The sequence below is a fragment of the Pavona decussata genome, unplaced genomic scaffold (genome assembly GCF_977016875.1).
Source record: "Pavona decussata unplaced genomic scaffold, jaPavDecu1.1 SCAFFOLD_61, whole genome shotgun sequence".
Taxonomy (NCBI): Eukaryota; Metazoa; Cnidaria; class Anthozoa; order Scleractinia; family Agariciidae; genus Pavona; species Pavona decussata.
The window spans coordinates 4,145,145-4,163,202 of NW_028145482.1; the positions used below are offsets into that span (position 1 = coordinate 4,145,145).

The following is an 18,058-nucleotide window of genomic DNA, read 5'->3' on the forward strand; positions in this document are numbered from 1 at the left end:
TTGCCTTGTTCGGGGCCTTACGGATAAGGAAAAACTGGAAAAATAATTTTAAGAATAAGGCATAAAGAGCAAAAAATATGAATTAAGGAAAAGAGATTACCAAATAAGTTATACGGATAATCAAAAATGAACGTCAAGCAGTGTGAGTTTATCGTGCGTACATGTGATAATAATCCTTCTTCTCCTGGCTGTACCCATAAATATAATACAGCTAATAAAATTCAAGTAAAATGGAAGGGGTCTACAAAACGGAGAACTTAAGATCTCAACGTAGACTCCATAGCTTCATATTTGTTATACCATTTTGTTTTTAATTATTATTTTTTTTTTTTTTGCAGGGGGTGGGGAGGGGGGATGAGAGGGGGCAGACAGTAAAGCAGTGTTTTAAACCATCTTAACCCTAGCCCTAAAACTATCTAGACCGGAGGCGGATTCTGCTCGCGGTGACTTTGAACCGGAAGAACTTGTTTAACATTTAGACAAACGCCATTAAACTTCACGACGTTTTCAGAAATTTATCTGGGAAGAATTTAATGCGGTTTCATTGGCAATTTCATTTTACGGACAATTTTTGACTTGGAAGCTTTTTCAGAAAATGGAAAATCCTTTTTTTTTTTTGTTTGTTTGTTTGAATTAAGAAAAATAAATTACTTTCTGACTGTAGCTTTGATTTTTTTTTTAGTTCACATTAGTGTTTCTTTATTGGTTTTGATGACTTTTCGTTCAGTATGTTCAATATTCAATGGTGTCTCACAAGGTAGTATCCTTGGACCGCTTATAAGTATACGTTTAGGACTTAAAAGCTATGTCGATGATACTAAACTTCAGATTTCTTTTGAGCTTCGAGATAGCGCCGGCCAATGCAATGCACGGCCTGAAGAGCGATCTTCTTCTTGAAGGGAATTGGTGCTTCGACAAACTTCCTCTCCTAACTTCCGAAAAAACTAAACTGACAGCTGACTGCCAAATTCTCCGATTTTAAAATAACTTCACTGGGGAATGAATGACCAAGCTCCAGCATCATCTGCAAAGGACCTTGGCATTATACTGGACACGTACCTTACTTTCGACCACCATCTTTTGTATGTCAGGTCTCGCCCGGGTTAGACCTGTTAAACATAGATTAGTGAATGCGTTCGAGTTTTCTTAGAAACTAGCGCGTCTGCCCTGGTCGATTCATTAGGGAACTTTAGCAACGACGACGGTGACGGCAACGAGAACGTCAAAAAACCAGTAGGCTCTATGACCAAAACAACAACGCTGCACGTGCATTACACTTTTTGGCACATTTCCTTGCCGTCACCGCACGACTAGGACGTGAAATTTCCTGATCAGTGGAAAGTTTTATGGAGGACGTAAACACACGACGACGAATTTTTCTTTTTCTTTCAGTTAAGAAGTTCTTTATTTGCGTGCGGTCTCCAAGAATTCAACCCCAGGATATTTCACCTACGCTGATTTGACATTTACAGTGAGTTGGAATAATCGCGACGATTATTGAAAAAACGCGAATTCATTTTATATTTACAGCTAGTGACGTTTTCGCTGCCGTCGACGGGTCATGCGCAATAGACTACGAGTGCACTTGTTCGTTTCATTTGCTTTGCGACATGACCCATGCACAGTGGCAGACTCGTTTTGTTCTGATTTAGACCACAATGGGTCATGCACAATGGCTTACAGAAACAATGACTCGATTCATTTGTTTGGAGACTATAAAAGGTCTGCTTTCTACTGTGAACATGACAAGAACGCTAGGTCAAATCGTTGTACTGCGACGAACTGGAATAAATCGACAGAGACAAGTTTCGACTGTACCACACAGCCCCCAAAACGTCCTTTCTACGCGCCCTAGTAGCGATGCTAAACCTTCTGAATAGGATTAGTTTTCCAGTTTGTCGAAGAAGCGCCTGTTTAGATTTAATCCGAATTTCTGAAATTGAATAGGCCATTTCCGAGTTGCTTTGAGCCTCATTGTAAAAGCAAGGCTAAGCGCAAAGTTTTTATTATGAAAATAAGTTTTCATTCATATGCAAACAAAACTAATTTTCATATGAAAAGTTTTGCACTTAGCCTCACTTTTATAATGAGGTTCAGAGCAACTCGGAAATGGCCTATTGCCTAATTTAGTCATAAATTAACCAGAGTCGCGAGCAAGATGCTGATGACATAGTCCGTAATATTAATCATTAAATTAGTGAGCCAGTCAGTGATTTTGTGAAGTCACCCTCGTTGAAAACAATTGAATGAATTGTATGCATCAACTGAATGAATCTATCAATTAATAATAATAATAATAATAATAATAAATTAATAATAATAACACTTTATTTAATGAGGGCGGCTGAATTTATCACTATACGGTATTTCATACATAAGCAACTGAATGAATATATTGATAAATCATTTGAATGAATCTTATCATTATATCCATTTAATGCATTAAATGAATTTTAAACATTAATGAAATTAATGCATCAGTTTATCAAAGCCGTATATAAATTGAATGAATTCATGTTCATATCTCAGATTGAAAATAAGTGACTGTCAGAAACGTCTTAACTATGTAGTGATTAGAAAATCACTGGAAATATAACAAGTGAAGTCTATCAACCTGTTTTATTCTCATATAATCCACCGTATAGAAAACTGAGACGGCGACTGGTACATTCACCCAAAATTCTTAGCAACGAAAACCCTAAAAACGCTCATAAAAACACACAGAAAAATTCTAAAAACTTTAAACCTAACATACACAATTTATTTTGTTAGTACAGGGACGAATTTCGTAGAAAATAGAGAGGTTAAGAATTGCGTTTACGGCAAACGGCAAACGCGAGATTCGCGTTTATGTTTTCTTGAAATAAGGGGTGCAAAGATGAGAATAGTGCAAACTAATTCTGGCCTTCGATGCTAACGCAAAACAACTCGATTTGACAGACAAACTGAAAACAGCAAGCGGCAAATATAGAACAAACTTAGTCAGGTGGTAATAACTCACGTTTGCCGTTTGCCGTAAACGTCATTCTTGACCTCTCTGTTATAGCTTTCTATGTGCCTATTGGCTGTGTTAGGTTCGCAAGGTATTGTGGTAAAGTGTATAGCCGCCATCTTTTTCTATACAGTGGATTATGCCCAAGATAGCACTTGTAACTCTGTTGTGATAATGTAATGATGTAAACTAACAAGTAAGTGCGAACATCGTCGGTGGCGGAAGTAGACAACTCTTAGGCCCGTTCCAAACGTCGCGCTACTGCTGTGCCGAACTAAATTCAAGAATTTAATTCGACTTAAACACGGGAGTAGCACGACGTTTGAAACCATTTAGTTCGGCAGGCTGAATTAAGTTCGGCACGACTATTTAGCACGGAAGTAGCGCGACTTGGTTTCAAACGGCTTGCTATTGCCGTGCCGAACAGTAAATTCATAAATAATTTTAATGTATTTTGGGTTCATTTTGTCGTTTTCTATATTGGCTACATTGAATTTGGCTCGACTGAGTTAAATTTTACGTTTGAACCACTGCCGTGCTACTGCTGTGTCACTGCCGGGTCAGATTAATTTAAGTTCGGCACGGCAGTAGCACGACGTTTGCCAACAGGCCTAAACTGCTCTTGGTATGTAATCGTGTAAGATCTCTGTTTGTTGTTCATTTGAAGTACTTTCCGTGTCCGGATTTAACAACATAAAATTGTGACGAAAGTGAAAGTAAAGGATTCCTCCCGAATAAAGCCACAAAAAATTCAGTTTCCCGATTAAAAAAAAAGGTTCAGATTCACTGAGTACATGTCGCATTGGTAGAGTGCCTTCACAAACTTAGATATTTGAAATTCGATTGTATTGAAACTGTGATAAGAAAAGATAACCACGACATTGTAACTTGTTTTCGCGGGAACAGATAAAGCCTACGCCATACATTCCATACGCCAATACCTTTCATTCGCCCTACAAGAAGTACGCAGTTGTTTGGCAGTGGTACGCATCCAGATCGGTTTTTCGACAGATTTCAGCGAGGAAGACAAAATTAAAAGGTATGAGAGAACTTGCTGCGTAACACAGCATTAGAGCGAAAATTCATTAGTTATGGTGCATGATAACAGAAAGTTTTAAGATCGAGTTTACAAGACAAACGGCAAACGAAGGGCTTGCGTTTACATTTCCTCCTTAAAATAATTATTTAATCGGTAAGAATAGCGCAAAATAATTCTAGCTTTTGTTTCTAACATGATGGGATAGGATAACGTTATTTATACATGATATTTTCATCAGCTTATTAATGATTATCAACTATCTATCTACCTAACTACAATTACAAAGGAATAAAATTTAACTACAAAGGCTGATTTTCTTGGAGGCCGCGTTTAAAATCTTTTTTAAAAGTTACTTAAAACTGTTGCGACTCAATTTAGTCTTAAAATCGCTACTCATCTTCACTTAGCCGGAAACGGAAAAACGGCGAGCAACAAACGCAGGAGTCTCTTTTTTTCATTTGCCGTTTGTCATTATAAACGTGATCCTTAATCTTTTTCATGATGTCATTGCGAGGTATGGATCGGGCTTAAATTTCGTGAAATTTTTTCAAAGAAAGTGTCAATATCGGCGCTACAGATTTTAATTTTACATAGCCGACTCACTCACTCACTCAGCAGTTTGTAAAGGGAAATTCTAGGGCGACACGCTTTTTCCTTTTGAAAGAACGGCTCGTTATATTAAGGCTAAAGTCATCTTTAAGAATCACCGAAAGATGGACCAAGATCTTCAGTGGTGAAAGGGGATTAGACATTCCTTACCATTGCAAATATCGAGTCCAAACAGTGATTTGTGGAGAACTTGGCTATTCGGCAAAGAAAAGGTCAGATACTTTTGGCTTTCCGAAGGCAAGCGAAAGCCCCTGAGTTAACTGATAGTAAAAGAAAAATGACGTCGACAGAACTTTTGCTTCTGAAAACAAGCCGGAAAATGCGTCTGCTGTCGAAGGCAACAAAGCTAAATTCACCACAAAAAAAAAAAAACAGTTCCCTCAGAGATACAAAATTACCCCGTCTAAAATAATCAACTCTAGCTTGCAAAACTTTCTTAACGAAGCAATAAACATCGAGACAACTAATGAACAATCTGAATCTGAATCATATTTTTTTCAGTGAAGTTTTCATCTGTAATCGTATCAGCGGTTGTTATTCTTGTAAGAGCCAGAGCCTGGTGTACGTTGGCCTTGAGAAACGCAACTTGCTGCTACCAAAATGCAAAAAACTTAATACTTTTCTACATATCACAGCTTGCTTTGGCGAAATAATTAGTTAGAGTAAAATTCTGGCTCAAAACCCTGCCTTTAGATAACTCTTCCGCAAATATTTCATGATTTGATGTAGAAAGAAGATAGTTCAGTCGTATTTACCTTTCCTCAGTCGTTCTCAATTTTCATTACCCAATTTCGTTGCTGCTTTTGGCATTAAATGTTTGCTTTTACTGTTTGCTAAATTTGTAAACGTCTAAAGGGGCGTGGGGACATATCACGGATGACTTACACCAAAAAAACTAGCTGTCAAAATTGTACTCCACACGCTGGGAATAAATCTATCGGCTACAGCTGAATTCGACCCATTTGCGTTCCGAGGGACAAAGTGCCGCTGCGGAAACTGGAATCTTTCTTGTGAGGTGTACCTTTGGTTTAAGTTATTTTAATCTTTAAACCTGGCAAAAACATAAGCCTCTGATACGTGATAAGAATAAAAATATGGGGTTTTTTTATGACAAGTGAAATCAAGACCCAATAGACGTGTTTGCCTGTGTTAACCTTTTCTTTCTAAAATGAATTTTTTAAAATACGTCGAATTTCAGACTCATCGAGGCCGGAAAGAGCACTACTACGGTTTAACCACCGATCACTCATTGACAAAAGTTCAATTTTGCTTGGAAAATGAGAAGTGGGTTCAAGGAGATTGGATAAGTAGTTAATCTATATATTCCATCTTTATTTGGTGTTATATTTTTAAGGTAATTGAAACACTTCCTAATTAAAACTCTCGTTTAGTAGTTGTCACTCTCGATTTAATCGTGTAAATTGCTTTTTTCTTTTAAGTCTACAAATAGCTGACCAATTAGAAATAAACCATCAGTGCTTCTCGCGTTCGGGCTTTGATATGAAAAATTATATTGTTTAAAGGGTAATAGAAACATAGCCTCGCTGTTGACGTGAGATCCAGATTCTTATTATTCATGATCAAATATTTATTCTTTTAAATACATTAAGGTAATATAGTATATAGACAACCGGTAGACTACGCGACAACGGTGCCGGATGTTTAAAAATCAGTATATACTCCATCAAGTGTACGCATATTTTATTTCGTCATAAACGCTCTCTCTACGTCTTCCATTTGCAATACTTCTATACATCCACGTTAAATATATCGATCTAGCACATGTTGAAAACTTTTGCAGATGAGGCTCGTTGATAAACTCACCGTATAATAACATGATTCGAGATAGAAACCACAGCCGACACGCCAATAATACATTTTTATAGTAAAATGTTTATTTTTATCTAGTTACGAGGGATTGCGGCTGAAGCAGCTCTGGATCACGTCTTCAGCATTAGATCTCAGTCAACCCGTTTAGACTGAAAACACACAAAAACTCGGCGCAGCAACAAGAAAACTCCAGATGGATTTTCTCGGCAGTGGAAACGACACAGGTGAAATATCCTCTCACAATAACAACTTTTCCAGCAACATTTCCTCGCTTAACGACACTCAAGCAAGCAAGATGCGGTCCCCATGCGATGGGAGATTTTCTTGGACAGCACACGGTCCTTTGATCATGTTTTGCGTGCTCATCATCGCCTTCAACAGTGTTGTGATAGCTTTAATGCGCTGGAAAGAAACCTTGCGAACGAGCAGTAACATCATCCTTGTTTCCCTGGCAGTATCGGACCTAATGTCTGGACTATTCGGGATTCCGCTGTTTTTCAGTTGCTCTATCACTGTTACCTATACATCTCCGGGGTCGCCAACTGCTTGTGTCTGCTCAGTCCTATTTATGCAGTTTACAGCTGTTTCAACCGTGCTCCATTTTCTTTTGGTCGCCTGTGATCGCTACATTAGGATCAACGTTTCAATGCTTTACTCAACGCTTGTTACATGGCCGCGTGTCAAGTGCGCGCTGATAGCGATTTGGCTGATCTCCCCCGCTGTTGTAACTGTACAGCTTGCTTGGTATAAAGCTGAGAACTACAGAGAAACGAAAGAGAAACACACGGTGTTCTTTTTAGTTTTAGTCGTGGCCTTTTTCGCGGTGCCTCTACTTTTCATGCTGTGTATTTATGGTCATATAATTGCCGTGTCTATTCACCATCTGCGCGCAATGCGCGCACTCCGCAAAAACTTAGGTACAACCATCAAGACGCGATCGATTGCGCGCGATATGCGCGGGACTGTAATTTTAATCTCCATGCTAGCTGTGTTTTCAGGGTGCTGGTTTCCTTTCTTTCTAATGATGCTTCAAAGTTACACAAGTGTGCATTTAATCCCCACTTCTTCATGGGTGTTGTGTTATACGTTTTTTGCGCGGTTCATTCCTCCCTTAACAAACCCAGTGTTTTGCGCGTTTTGCAAACGAGATTTTAGGAACGCCCTTCGGGTGTGGGTGAAATCAAGAGCAGCTGGATTTACAGAACTTTTTGACAGTATTTGTCACAAAAGAAATCGGTCCAATGAGGAAATCGGTGTTTCATTCTGTCAAAGCGTAGATTGTGTAGCAGATGACTATGAGAGAAATTTCAGTGAAAGTTCATTTGGGCTATACTTGCTATTTCAAGAGCGTAGAGAGTTTCAAACTACAACGTCAACACCAGATATCAAATTCTGATGAATCGAGTATTCGCCTGCATTAAAACAACGCGTTGGTGGAGCACAGCTATTATATATCCGACAGAATGCGGTAAAAACAAGAATGACTCAAGATAAATAAGGCCTAGAGCACTCGTGTTAATTGCATAAGGAGCTTTAATTAGCCTTATTTCGAAAAGTTTACCTCTAGATTTGATCCTATAAACAAAGCTTTGAAAATAATTAATATTAAACTAATAAAACGTATCGAAATGGTAAAACTGATTCCAATCTGTTTGCCGACTGTCGGAAAACAATCACTGCCCACAATCTTCCGAAAGTCGTCCAAATACATGTAGTAAACCCGCCATCAGGAGAATTAATTTTGTTTTCGTTTGGTAAACCATTGTTGCCTTGTTCGGGGCCTTACGAGTAAAGAAAGAAAGAAAACTATATTTTAATAGGTTAACTCCTTCAGTTTTTGTACAAGTTTAAAAAACTGCTATCCATAGAGGCCCTAAATAATAAGGAAAACTGGCAAAATAATTTTAAGAATAAGGCATAATTAGCAAAAAATATGAATTAAGGAAAAGAGATGACCAAATAAATTATACAGATAATCGAAAATGAACGTCAAGCAGTGTGAGTTTATCGTGCGTGCATGTTATAATAATCTTTCTTCTCCTATTTGTAGCCATAAATATAATACAGCTAATAAAATTCAAGTAAAATGGAGGGGATCTACAAAACGGAGAACTTAAGAGCTCAACGTAGACTCCATAGATTCATATTTGTTATACCATTTTTTTTTTAATTATTATTATTTTTTTGCAGGGGGTGGGGAGGGGGGGGGATGAGAGGGGGCAGACAGTAAAGCAGTGTTTTAACCCACCTTAACTCTAGCCCTAAACCTATCTAGACCGGAGGCGGATTCTGCTCGCGGTGACTTTGAACCGGAAGAACTTGTTTAACATTTAGACAAACGCCATAAAACTTCACGACTTTTTCAGAAATTTCTCTGGGAAGAATTTAATGCAGTTTCATTGACAATCTCATTTCACGGACAATTTTTGACTCGGAAGCTTTTTCAGAAAATGGGAAATCCTTTTTTTTTTTTTTTGTTTTAATTGAGAAAAATAAATTACTTTCTGACTGTAGTTTGATTTTTTTTAGTTCAAATTAGTGTTTCTTTATTGGTTTTGATTACTTTTTGTTCAGTATGTTCAATATTCAATGGTGTCTCACAAGGTAGTATCCTTGGACCGCTTATAAGTATACGTTTAGGACTTAAAAGCTATGTCGATGATACTAAACTTCAGATTTCTTTTGAGCTTCGAGATAGCGCCGGCCAATGCAATGCACGGCCTGAAGAGCGATCTTCTTCTTGAAGGGAATTGGTGCTTCGACAAACTTCCTCTCCTAACTTCCGAAAAAACTAAACTGACAGCTGACTGCCAAATTCTCCGATTTTAAAATAACGTAACTGGGGAATGACCCAGCTCCAGCATCATCCGCACAGGACCTCGGCGTTATACTGGACACGTACCTTACTTTCGACCCGACCATATTTTATATGTCAGGTCTCGCCCGGATATCGATTAAACCTGTTAAACATGGATTAGTGAGTGCGTTCGAGTTTTCTTAGAAACTAGCGCGTCTGCCCTGGTCGATTCATTAAGGAACTTTAGCAACGACGACGGTGACGGCAACGAGAACGTTAAAAAACCAGTAGGCTTTATGACCAAAACAACAACGCTGCACGTGCATTACACTTTTTGGCATATTTCCTTGCCGTCACCGCACGACTAGGACGTGAAATTTCCTGATCAGTGGAATGTTTTATGGAAGACGTAAACACACGACGACGAATTTTTCTTTTTCTTTCAGTTAAAAAGTTCTTAATTTGCGTGCGGTCTCCAAGAATTCAACCCCAGGATATTTCACCTACGCTTATTTGACATTTACAGTGAGTTGGAATAATCGCGACGACTATTGAAAAAACGCGAATTCATTTTATATTTATAGCTAGCGACGTTTTCGCTGCCGTGGACGGGTCATGCACAATAGGTTGTTTGCATTGCCGCCATGTTGGTGGTCAAAACAAAAGAAAATTTGTAAACCTGTATCGAGGTCTCTCATCGCAAAACCAGGAATTGTCAGCTTTTAAACATTCCCTTGAACAGTGGACACCTGGAACAATCTGAACCGAAACCTTAAAACTTTGTAAACTATTTCCTCTTTTGAATTCAAACTTACATCTAGTTTATTGGAAGATTTTTCTGAACAGGAACTGATTTAAAGTAATTTAGGTTCTCAGATGTTTTATTAATTATCGTTATTTTTATTAATTGTAATTAATTTAAGCATTGTCATCTCTGAGGAGAAGAAGCATAATAATAATAGCAATCTTTTAATAGGATGCTCCATCACAAGAGTGGTTTACATAGAGGTCCTATTACTAGATGTATATTATATGATGCAATTAAAATATAAAAAATTTAAGCTAAAATCTATATATATGATACAATTAAAATATAAAAAATTTAAGCTAAAATCGAGATATAAAAATAATTACAACATACACACTGCAAGGATTAAAAACAAATACTTAATTATAAAAAGCAGAAAAAAGACACTTCTTAAAAATTGGAAAACTTGCTGAGTTTCTTACAGTTCTCTCTAACTCATTAAAGTCTTTGAAACAGTGGTACCGCGAACGATGTTTTCCCCAATTATATTTGATTTTGGGGAGCTTGATAGTATCGTTATTGCGCGTATTGTAGGAGTGCATATCACTCTTTCTTACAATGTCCAAAGAATGATTAAGTTGGCCATTAATACACTTGTATGCATATATACATTTCCTACGTTCTTCAAGATTCAGCCATCTCAAGACTGTTAATGCATCAGTGGATAAGGAGTGAGGTGATCTATCTAATATCAACTTAGCTGCTTTTTTTTGCAGAATTTACAATAGGCCTTATCACGGTTTTCGACGCCATTTTGACGGGTAGGCAAACAGGCTTGAAATAACAGTGTTTGTATGGAAATCCGATGTCAAATAATTTTCATAAAACATCGCTTCTGAAAAATTCATGAATTGGAAACTTTTGGCACTAGAAAAAGGATTTTAAGAACAAAATTGGAGGGATGTAGCTGTGACAGAAAGCGTCCAGTTGTGTTTTGAACTTTCCATACATTTGTCTGTATAGCGAACCAGCCGTGAGCTGCTGCTAAAAATAGTTCGCGGGAAAAAATACAAGGAAATGAATGAAAAGTTCAAAACACGACTGGACGCTTTCTGTCACAGCTATATCCCTCCAATTTTGTTCTTAAAATCCTTTTCCTAGTACAAAAAGTTTCCAATTCATGAATTTTTCAGAAGCGATGTTTTATGAAAATTATTTGACATCGGATTCCCATACAAACACTGTTATTTCAAGCCTGTTTGCCTACCCGTCAAAATGGCGTCGAAAACCGTGATAAGGCCTATTCCTTCATAAGTGGGACATTGTCCTTGTCACCCCAGACTAAATCAGCATAATCAAAAATAGGTAGCACTAAGCTATTATAAAAAAGTAACCGGGCATTATAAGGTAAATAATACTTAATCCTACGTAAAAGACCAAGGTTCTTATTAACCTTACATGAAGTATACTCAATATGGTCGGACCATGTAAAAGTTGAAGACAACATAACTCCCAAATATTTAAAACTAGTTACAGAATTTATCTCAGTGTCAAAAATAGATAACGTGAAAGAGGAAATACCAACAAGTTTCCTATTACTGCCTATAATCATGGATTTCGTCTTAGTAAGATTTAAAGTTAACTTATTTCCATGTAACGACTGGGCAACTTGCAAGAGATCATCATTCAGTGCCTCTTCTAACAGGTGTGGCTCCTTAGCAAAGTAGTACAGGACCGTGTCATCAGCATACAAAGTCACCTCGCAATTCTTTATACACCAAGAAGAGAAGCGGTCCTAGAATGCTCCCCTGTGGCACCCCAAAGGTCATCGGGAGAGGGTCAGACACAGCATCGCTACAGGCAGTCCGCTGTTTACGATGATTCAGGTAAGACTTGAACCACTGTAGAGTGCTGGGCGAGACACCGATAGCCGACAATTTAGATAGCAAGATCGTATGGTCAACGGTATCGAATGCTTTGGTCAGATCTAAGAACACTGCACCGCACAGTTCTCCACTCTCCATATGCAATAGGACCTCATCTGCAAAACTGGTGAGAGCCGATGTTGTAGACAGTTTGGGACGGAAGCCAAATTGTTTGCTTGAAATGAGGTTATTTGAATTCAGAAAGTCATAGAATTGGGAATGGACGACTTTTTCCAGAATTTTACTCATTGTTGGCAGAATAGAAATTGGGCGATAATTTGACGCATCTGTCCTGTTTCCAGTTTTGAAAAGTGCAGCCACTTTCGAGCATTTCCATATTTCAGGAAAATTGCCAGTGCGAATAGAAAGATTCAGTAACTTGGTGATCGAGGGACAAATAGCACGCGCGCCACACTTTAAAAGTCTCGCACTGATGTTGTCCAAGCCAATAGCTTTATTTGTCTTTAGAGAAAGCAGATGCTTGAGTACTGTTTTCTCATCAACTTCGTCAAGTGAGTAGCATCTGACATCTGTACTGGTCTCTAACAGATATCCTTCCTCCTTTGTGCAGAAGATCACCAATGCAAGAACAGCCCCCGGGAAAGAGCCCGTGGCAGAGTTCAAATCCACCGCCGTTTTACCCTACGCACAGGGAGTATCGGAGCCTCTTCGCCGCTGCCTAGAACAACAAGGCATCCGCACCGTCCACAAATCCGAAACGACACTTAGGTCAAATTTGGTGCGACTAAGGACACCGTCGATCCGGCTGAACAAGATGGCATGGTTTACAGGATTCCCTGTGAATGCAGTAAAGTCTACATCGGGGAAACAGAGAGATCTATGCACGAGAGAATCAAAGAGCACGACAGGTATATACGACTCGCCCGTACCCAGACCTCCGCCGTTTCTGAGCGCGCCCACGAGACCGGCCATTATCCGCTTTGGAACTATGTAAAGTTTATTGATCGAGACTCTCACTGGTACACCCGTAGGGTCAAGGAAGCTATCCACATAAGACTCCACCATAATAACATCAACAGGGACAGCGGAATTAAAATTCCTGAAGCGTGGATGCCTACAGTCATGAACACAATAGGCGGAGTGGCACATTAACGGACCGCTGTGGGAGCAACTTCTCGCCGGAACACTGAGGATTGAAATGCACCAATCACAGCCGACCATCGTGATATAAATGGTGCAGCGTAACCAGTCGACCTCATGGCCTGATGAAGACTAGCAGTAAGCAGTCGAAACGTTGCAATTTACATCTCAAAGTAACTACATTATGAGACAAACGATAATACACTTATCTACCACGATGAACAACAGCAACCTCTTTCTCGACATAACAAAATGTAGTATTGGGAAGTAGAATAAACGAAGACGAGGATATAAGGAACTAAATGTTTGAGATTTTAAGCTATAGTATTAAGTGTATGGTAAAAATAAGTAGAACAAGAAATTAACACCACTTTCATGAAATGACTTCAAAATGACCTCAAAATGTTAAGTTGCCAAGTTTTCCTGAGGTTATAGTTTGAAGCCCGTTAAGTCTTGTTGATTTTCTCTGTTGTGACCTCGAGGACGAGTTCTTTTTTCTGTATGATTGTTTGACTTAGAATTCTCCTTTCTCAAAAAAAAAAAACGTAGACTTTTTCCATAAACGATGGCTGATTTATTATTGTTTTCGATATGTGTTAATTTTAGAGTAAAAATGCTATTAAAACTGCTAGTAAAACTAAATTTCATGAAAATAAAAGAGTAATTTATCGGCCACCGTTTATGAAAAAGATCTATTCTAACGGGCTTTGTCCATAATTGCGCCTGATCTCCCATACCAGCTCTGTCTAGATAGTTTTGAATTGGAGCGTCCGACGTGAAAGGCTGTGTTGCAAACTATATTCAATGAGATATTTGATGAACAACACAATCTCCACAGCCTTCTGCCTCCAAGACATCATTCATCATACAATCTCAGGCGGCAAAGAACTCTTAGCCTGCCAGGTTTTAAGACTAAACGTTTTAAAAAGACATTTATTCCTGCAATGTGCAGCCGACGATCCAGCGCTACCAATTTAACATTACGTGTTTACACGTCTAGCATAATTTTAAATTGAATATAAGCCTTTTTTAATACTTTTTGTATATAGTTATGCAATTCAGCCTTTGGCTGCGATTTAATTATTTTAATAAACTTATCTATCTATCTATCTATCTATCTATCTATCTATCTATCTATCTATCTATCTATCTATCTATCTATCTATCTTCCCCATTTAAAATGTTCTTCTCTCGGGAAATTTGCATACGGGTTTTATGACGTACCAAGTGATAAGCCAGAAAGATGTCACGAAGCTGAAATGTATTTCGCTGATCATCGTAGCCGGCATAGATATCCGGAAATTGTTTCAAGCCCTGCGCGAGTTATTGATTTAAACTTAGTGAGTTGTTGCCGCTTCTTCGAGTTTGCGAAACTTTCAACCTCGTCTTCAGCACGATCTTTGCGATATTCAAAATGGCGGTTTCGAATATTGCGAAGAACCACCTTGTGTATCATACCAACAACACTACAGTAAAGTACTTGATCAGTAGCTTTTATTTTGTTTCATCCACAGACTCGAAAGTTAGAATCGCTTTATGCAGCATAGTAAACAGCACCCAAGGAAAGTACTGCTGAGTATAGCTTTAATTTATTTTCACCTTTCAGTTACGGGATCTTGCACTTCGGGAGTGAAAGATTTCATTAAGACAAAACATCCAGTGATTGCATAAATTGAACGTTTTTATCCATTTTGATATTCTTTTATTCATGGATCCTTTAATGCGCGTGCCTTTTAATTTTTCAATCGGTATTGAAGTAATCATTATTTTTTGAGCATGCGGTAAAAAGTACAAACTTTATGAACTTGGAGTGTTGTAATATTTCTGACCCTTAGCTGGTTTTAGACATTTAGAAATGCCACATGAATTCAAACAAAACGATTCAAAACACGCAAGTACAACGAGTTCATTTCCTTCGACGTAGAAACAACGCAGAGGGGACAGTCGATCATATGGGACAGTCGATCAACGAATGAATGGATCATGGGACGTGTATCTGGCATCCCCCGCAGATTTTGCAGAGTGGGTGACTTGGCAAAGGAGAGAAAGCCCGTTGGGATCGAGATCATCGAACGAACTCCTTAATCTTTGATTATTACTAGTATAAATATAAGGGTTTGCTTATGCAATTTGCTTAGGTTAAAATCAGACTTTCCTCAAACTTCCTGATATTTATCTTCTTTCGCCCAATGTGGTATCATTCTGAATTATTGGCTTGATACTTAGTTGAGCTAAACAAACGAGACTAGATTACAAGTATAGAATCATAATTTCCTTATCACAAAACGTTATCGAAAACAAATGAAGAAATGGATCCCTAACAACGTCCTTTCTCTTGCTGACACGGCAAACCGTAAATTTAATTTAGCGAATATGCTAACCATTGATTCAGTTTTCAGTTCTTTCAAATAATAAGGTTCTCTATTTAAATGAAATTTAACTGAGTCCAGTCCGTTTTTGTATCCGTTCCACCAGCTGGTATGTTGGTTAAATCTTGTGTTTATACTGAACTTTGAAACTCTACGCGCTCCTGAAATGTCGAGGACAGTCCAATTGAACTCTCAGTGTAATTTTTCTCAGAGCTATCTGCCAAGCCACTCTCGCTTTGAGCGCAGATAACACAGAAATTCACCTTGCGCCGCCGATTCATCTTTTTAGATGGAACTGAAAATCCTACTCCGCGTGATCTCATCTTCGCACGCAAGGAATTCCTGAAATCCCGCTTGCAAAGCGCGCAGAACATTGGGTTTGTCATGGGCGGAATGAACCGCACGAAAAGAACGAAACACAATCCCCACGAAGAAGACGAAAAAATCTGCAGCTGGGTGTAACTTTGAACGATCATCAGGAAGAAGGGACTCCAGCAACCTGCAAACACTACCAGCATAGAGATAAAAATCACAGTCCCACGCATATCGCGCGCAATCGATCGCGACTTGATGGTTTCACCTAAATTCTCGCGGAGTGCGCGCATCGCACGAAGATGGTGGATAGACACGACAATTATATGGCCATAAATACACAGCATGAAAAGCATAGGCATCGCGAAAAAAGCCACGATCAAAACTAAAAAGTATACTGTGTCTTCCTCTTTTGTCTCTCTCAAGTCTTCAGCTTTATACCAAGCAAGCTGTACGGTTGCAACCGCGGGGGGGATAAGCCAAATCGCTATGAGCGCGCACTTGACACGCGGCCATGTAATAATCGTAGAGTATTGAAGTGAAAACTTGATCATAACAAAACGATCACAGGCGACCAAAACAAAATGGAGCGCGGTTGAAACAGCTGTAAATCGCATAAATAAGACTGAAGACACGCACGCCGCTGACGGCCCCGACCGCGCCAATGAATTTGTGACAGAGCAACCGAAAATCAGCGGAATCCCGAATAGTCCGGACATTAGGTCCGATACTGCCAGGGAAACAAGGATGATGTTACTGCGCGTTCGCAAGGTTTCTTTCCAGCGCATTAAAGCTATCACAACACTGTTGAAGGCGATGATGAGCACGCAAACCACGATCAAAGGACCGTGTACTGTCCAAGAAAATCTCCCATCGCATGGGGACCGCATATTGCTGGCTTGAGTGTTGTTAAAGGCGGAAATGTTGCTGGAAAAGTTGTAATTGTGAGAGGATATTTCACCTGTGTCGTTTCCACTGCCGATCAAATCCATCTGGAGTTTTCTTGTTGCTGCGCCGAGGTTATCTGCGTATTTTCAGGCTAAACGGGTTGAAATCAAATGCTCCAGGCGTGGTCACGGCTGCTTCAACTTCAAATCACTGTCATTGAACCAACTAAAAGTAAACATTTCACAATAAATATGTATTACTTGTAGCGCGTTCATAAAAATTAGCATACGGTTGAACAAAATATCATACATACAAGAATAACTGTCCTGTTTTGGACACCCTGATCGAGATTTTTAATTTAAAATTTAAAAAATTGCGCGCCTGGCCGGTTAGATTACATTAAAAAACCGAGAAGAACCAATTTTGGACGTAAAAGTAAAAAATGTAAAAAAAAAAACCGTAAAATTATTATGTAGGCAATGGTTTTAATTCATCTTATTCAAACGTGGCGGCCAATTTATTATTCTTTTCAATACATAATTTTATTATTCTTTTATCTATCATCAAAGCTACTTGTTTGAGTAAAAATTATTTCGAATTTTGGACATGGCGACAAGGTTATGAAGGTCATAACATACAATATGAACCACTAATTTAAAAATAAAGCAAGCGCCGTTTTTCACTACGTTTTTTTTTTTAAATATTCTTGGACTTCTCACAATGTAATATAGCGGAAATGGAGACATTTCCTTAATGTGAAATTACACTCGTGTTAAAATAGCTTTGTGCACAATAGGCAAAAAGACCAATCAAATTTCGAGTTTTATGGGCAAATATTCAATTCATTGGACATGTGATATGCAACAAACCGCAGTAGTCTTAAATTCGCATCAATATTGGATCATTACCGAAAATATTACTTTCTTGCTCTGGTAAAGACATGAATGTTGAGATAGGGCCCGCGCAGCGGGTTTTAGAGTGGGGGGACTAAAGCGAACGCGTTAACGTGAGACAACTAGGGAGGTCTTCTGAAATGGCTAGAAATGCATCAAAAACTGTGAACACTGACGTAAATTTTTTGATTGTATCAACCAAAATATGTTTTCTTTTCTTTTGAAGTAAGGAGTTAATGCTTTGACAGTCTGGTCCGTACATCTGACCAACACAACAGGCTGATGAGGCAGAAATTTTCGACTTGTTTTCTTGTGAAAGCCAGCAGCTTGTGAAGACCCAGTTTCGTTGTTCCTGTTTCCGTAAATCACTGTGTGCTTCTTTGTTCGTTATGACAGCGGGATTGAATGATCCAGGATGACCGTAGCTGTACGTAACTCTCCGTTTCAAATATTTACGCGAATGTGGTAAAAACTCACTCGAACTTACTCAGTGATGAAACTTTATCTTCGTGAAACACCGATCCAAGAACGAATGAAAATAGAAACAACAGCTGA

The 18,058-nt window shown here is 38.7% G+C and overlaps 2 protein-coding genes and 1 long non-coding RNA gene across 3 annotated transcripts in view; 2 read left to right on the forward strand and 1 right to left on the reverse strand.

Annotated features, from left to right (window-relative positions):
- Positions 1-18,058, forward strand: part of LOC146479190 (uncharacterized) — a 203,616-nt gene that overhangs the window by 79,525 nt on the left and 106,033 nt on the right. The window lies entirely within an intron of this gene.
- Positions 6,482-8,338, forward strand: LOC146479201 (adenosine receptor A2b-like). Its single transcript, XM_085111171.1, has one exon. The coding sequence runs from the start codon at positions 6,664-6,666 to the stop codon at positions 7,864-7,866; it is 1,203 nt and encodes a 400-aa protein (XP_084967297.1). The 5' UTR covers positions 6,482-6,663; the 3' UTR covers positions 7,867-8,338.
- On the reverse strand, positions 15,359-17,077 carry LOC146479202 (adenosine receptor A2b-like). The gene has a single exon (XM_085111172.1). The coding sequence runs from the start codon at positions 16,712-16,714 to the stop codon at positions 15,542-15,544; it is 1,173 nt and encodes a 390-aa protein (XP_084967298.1). The 5' UTR covers positions 16,715-17,077; the 3' UTR covers positions 15,359-15,541.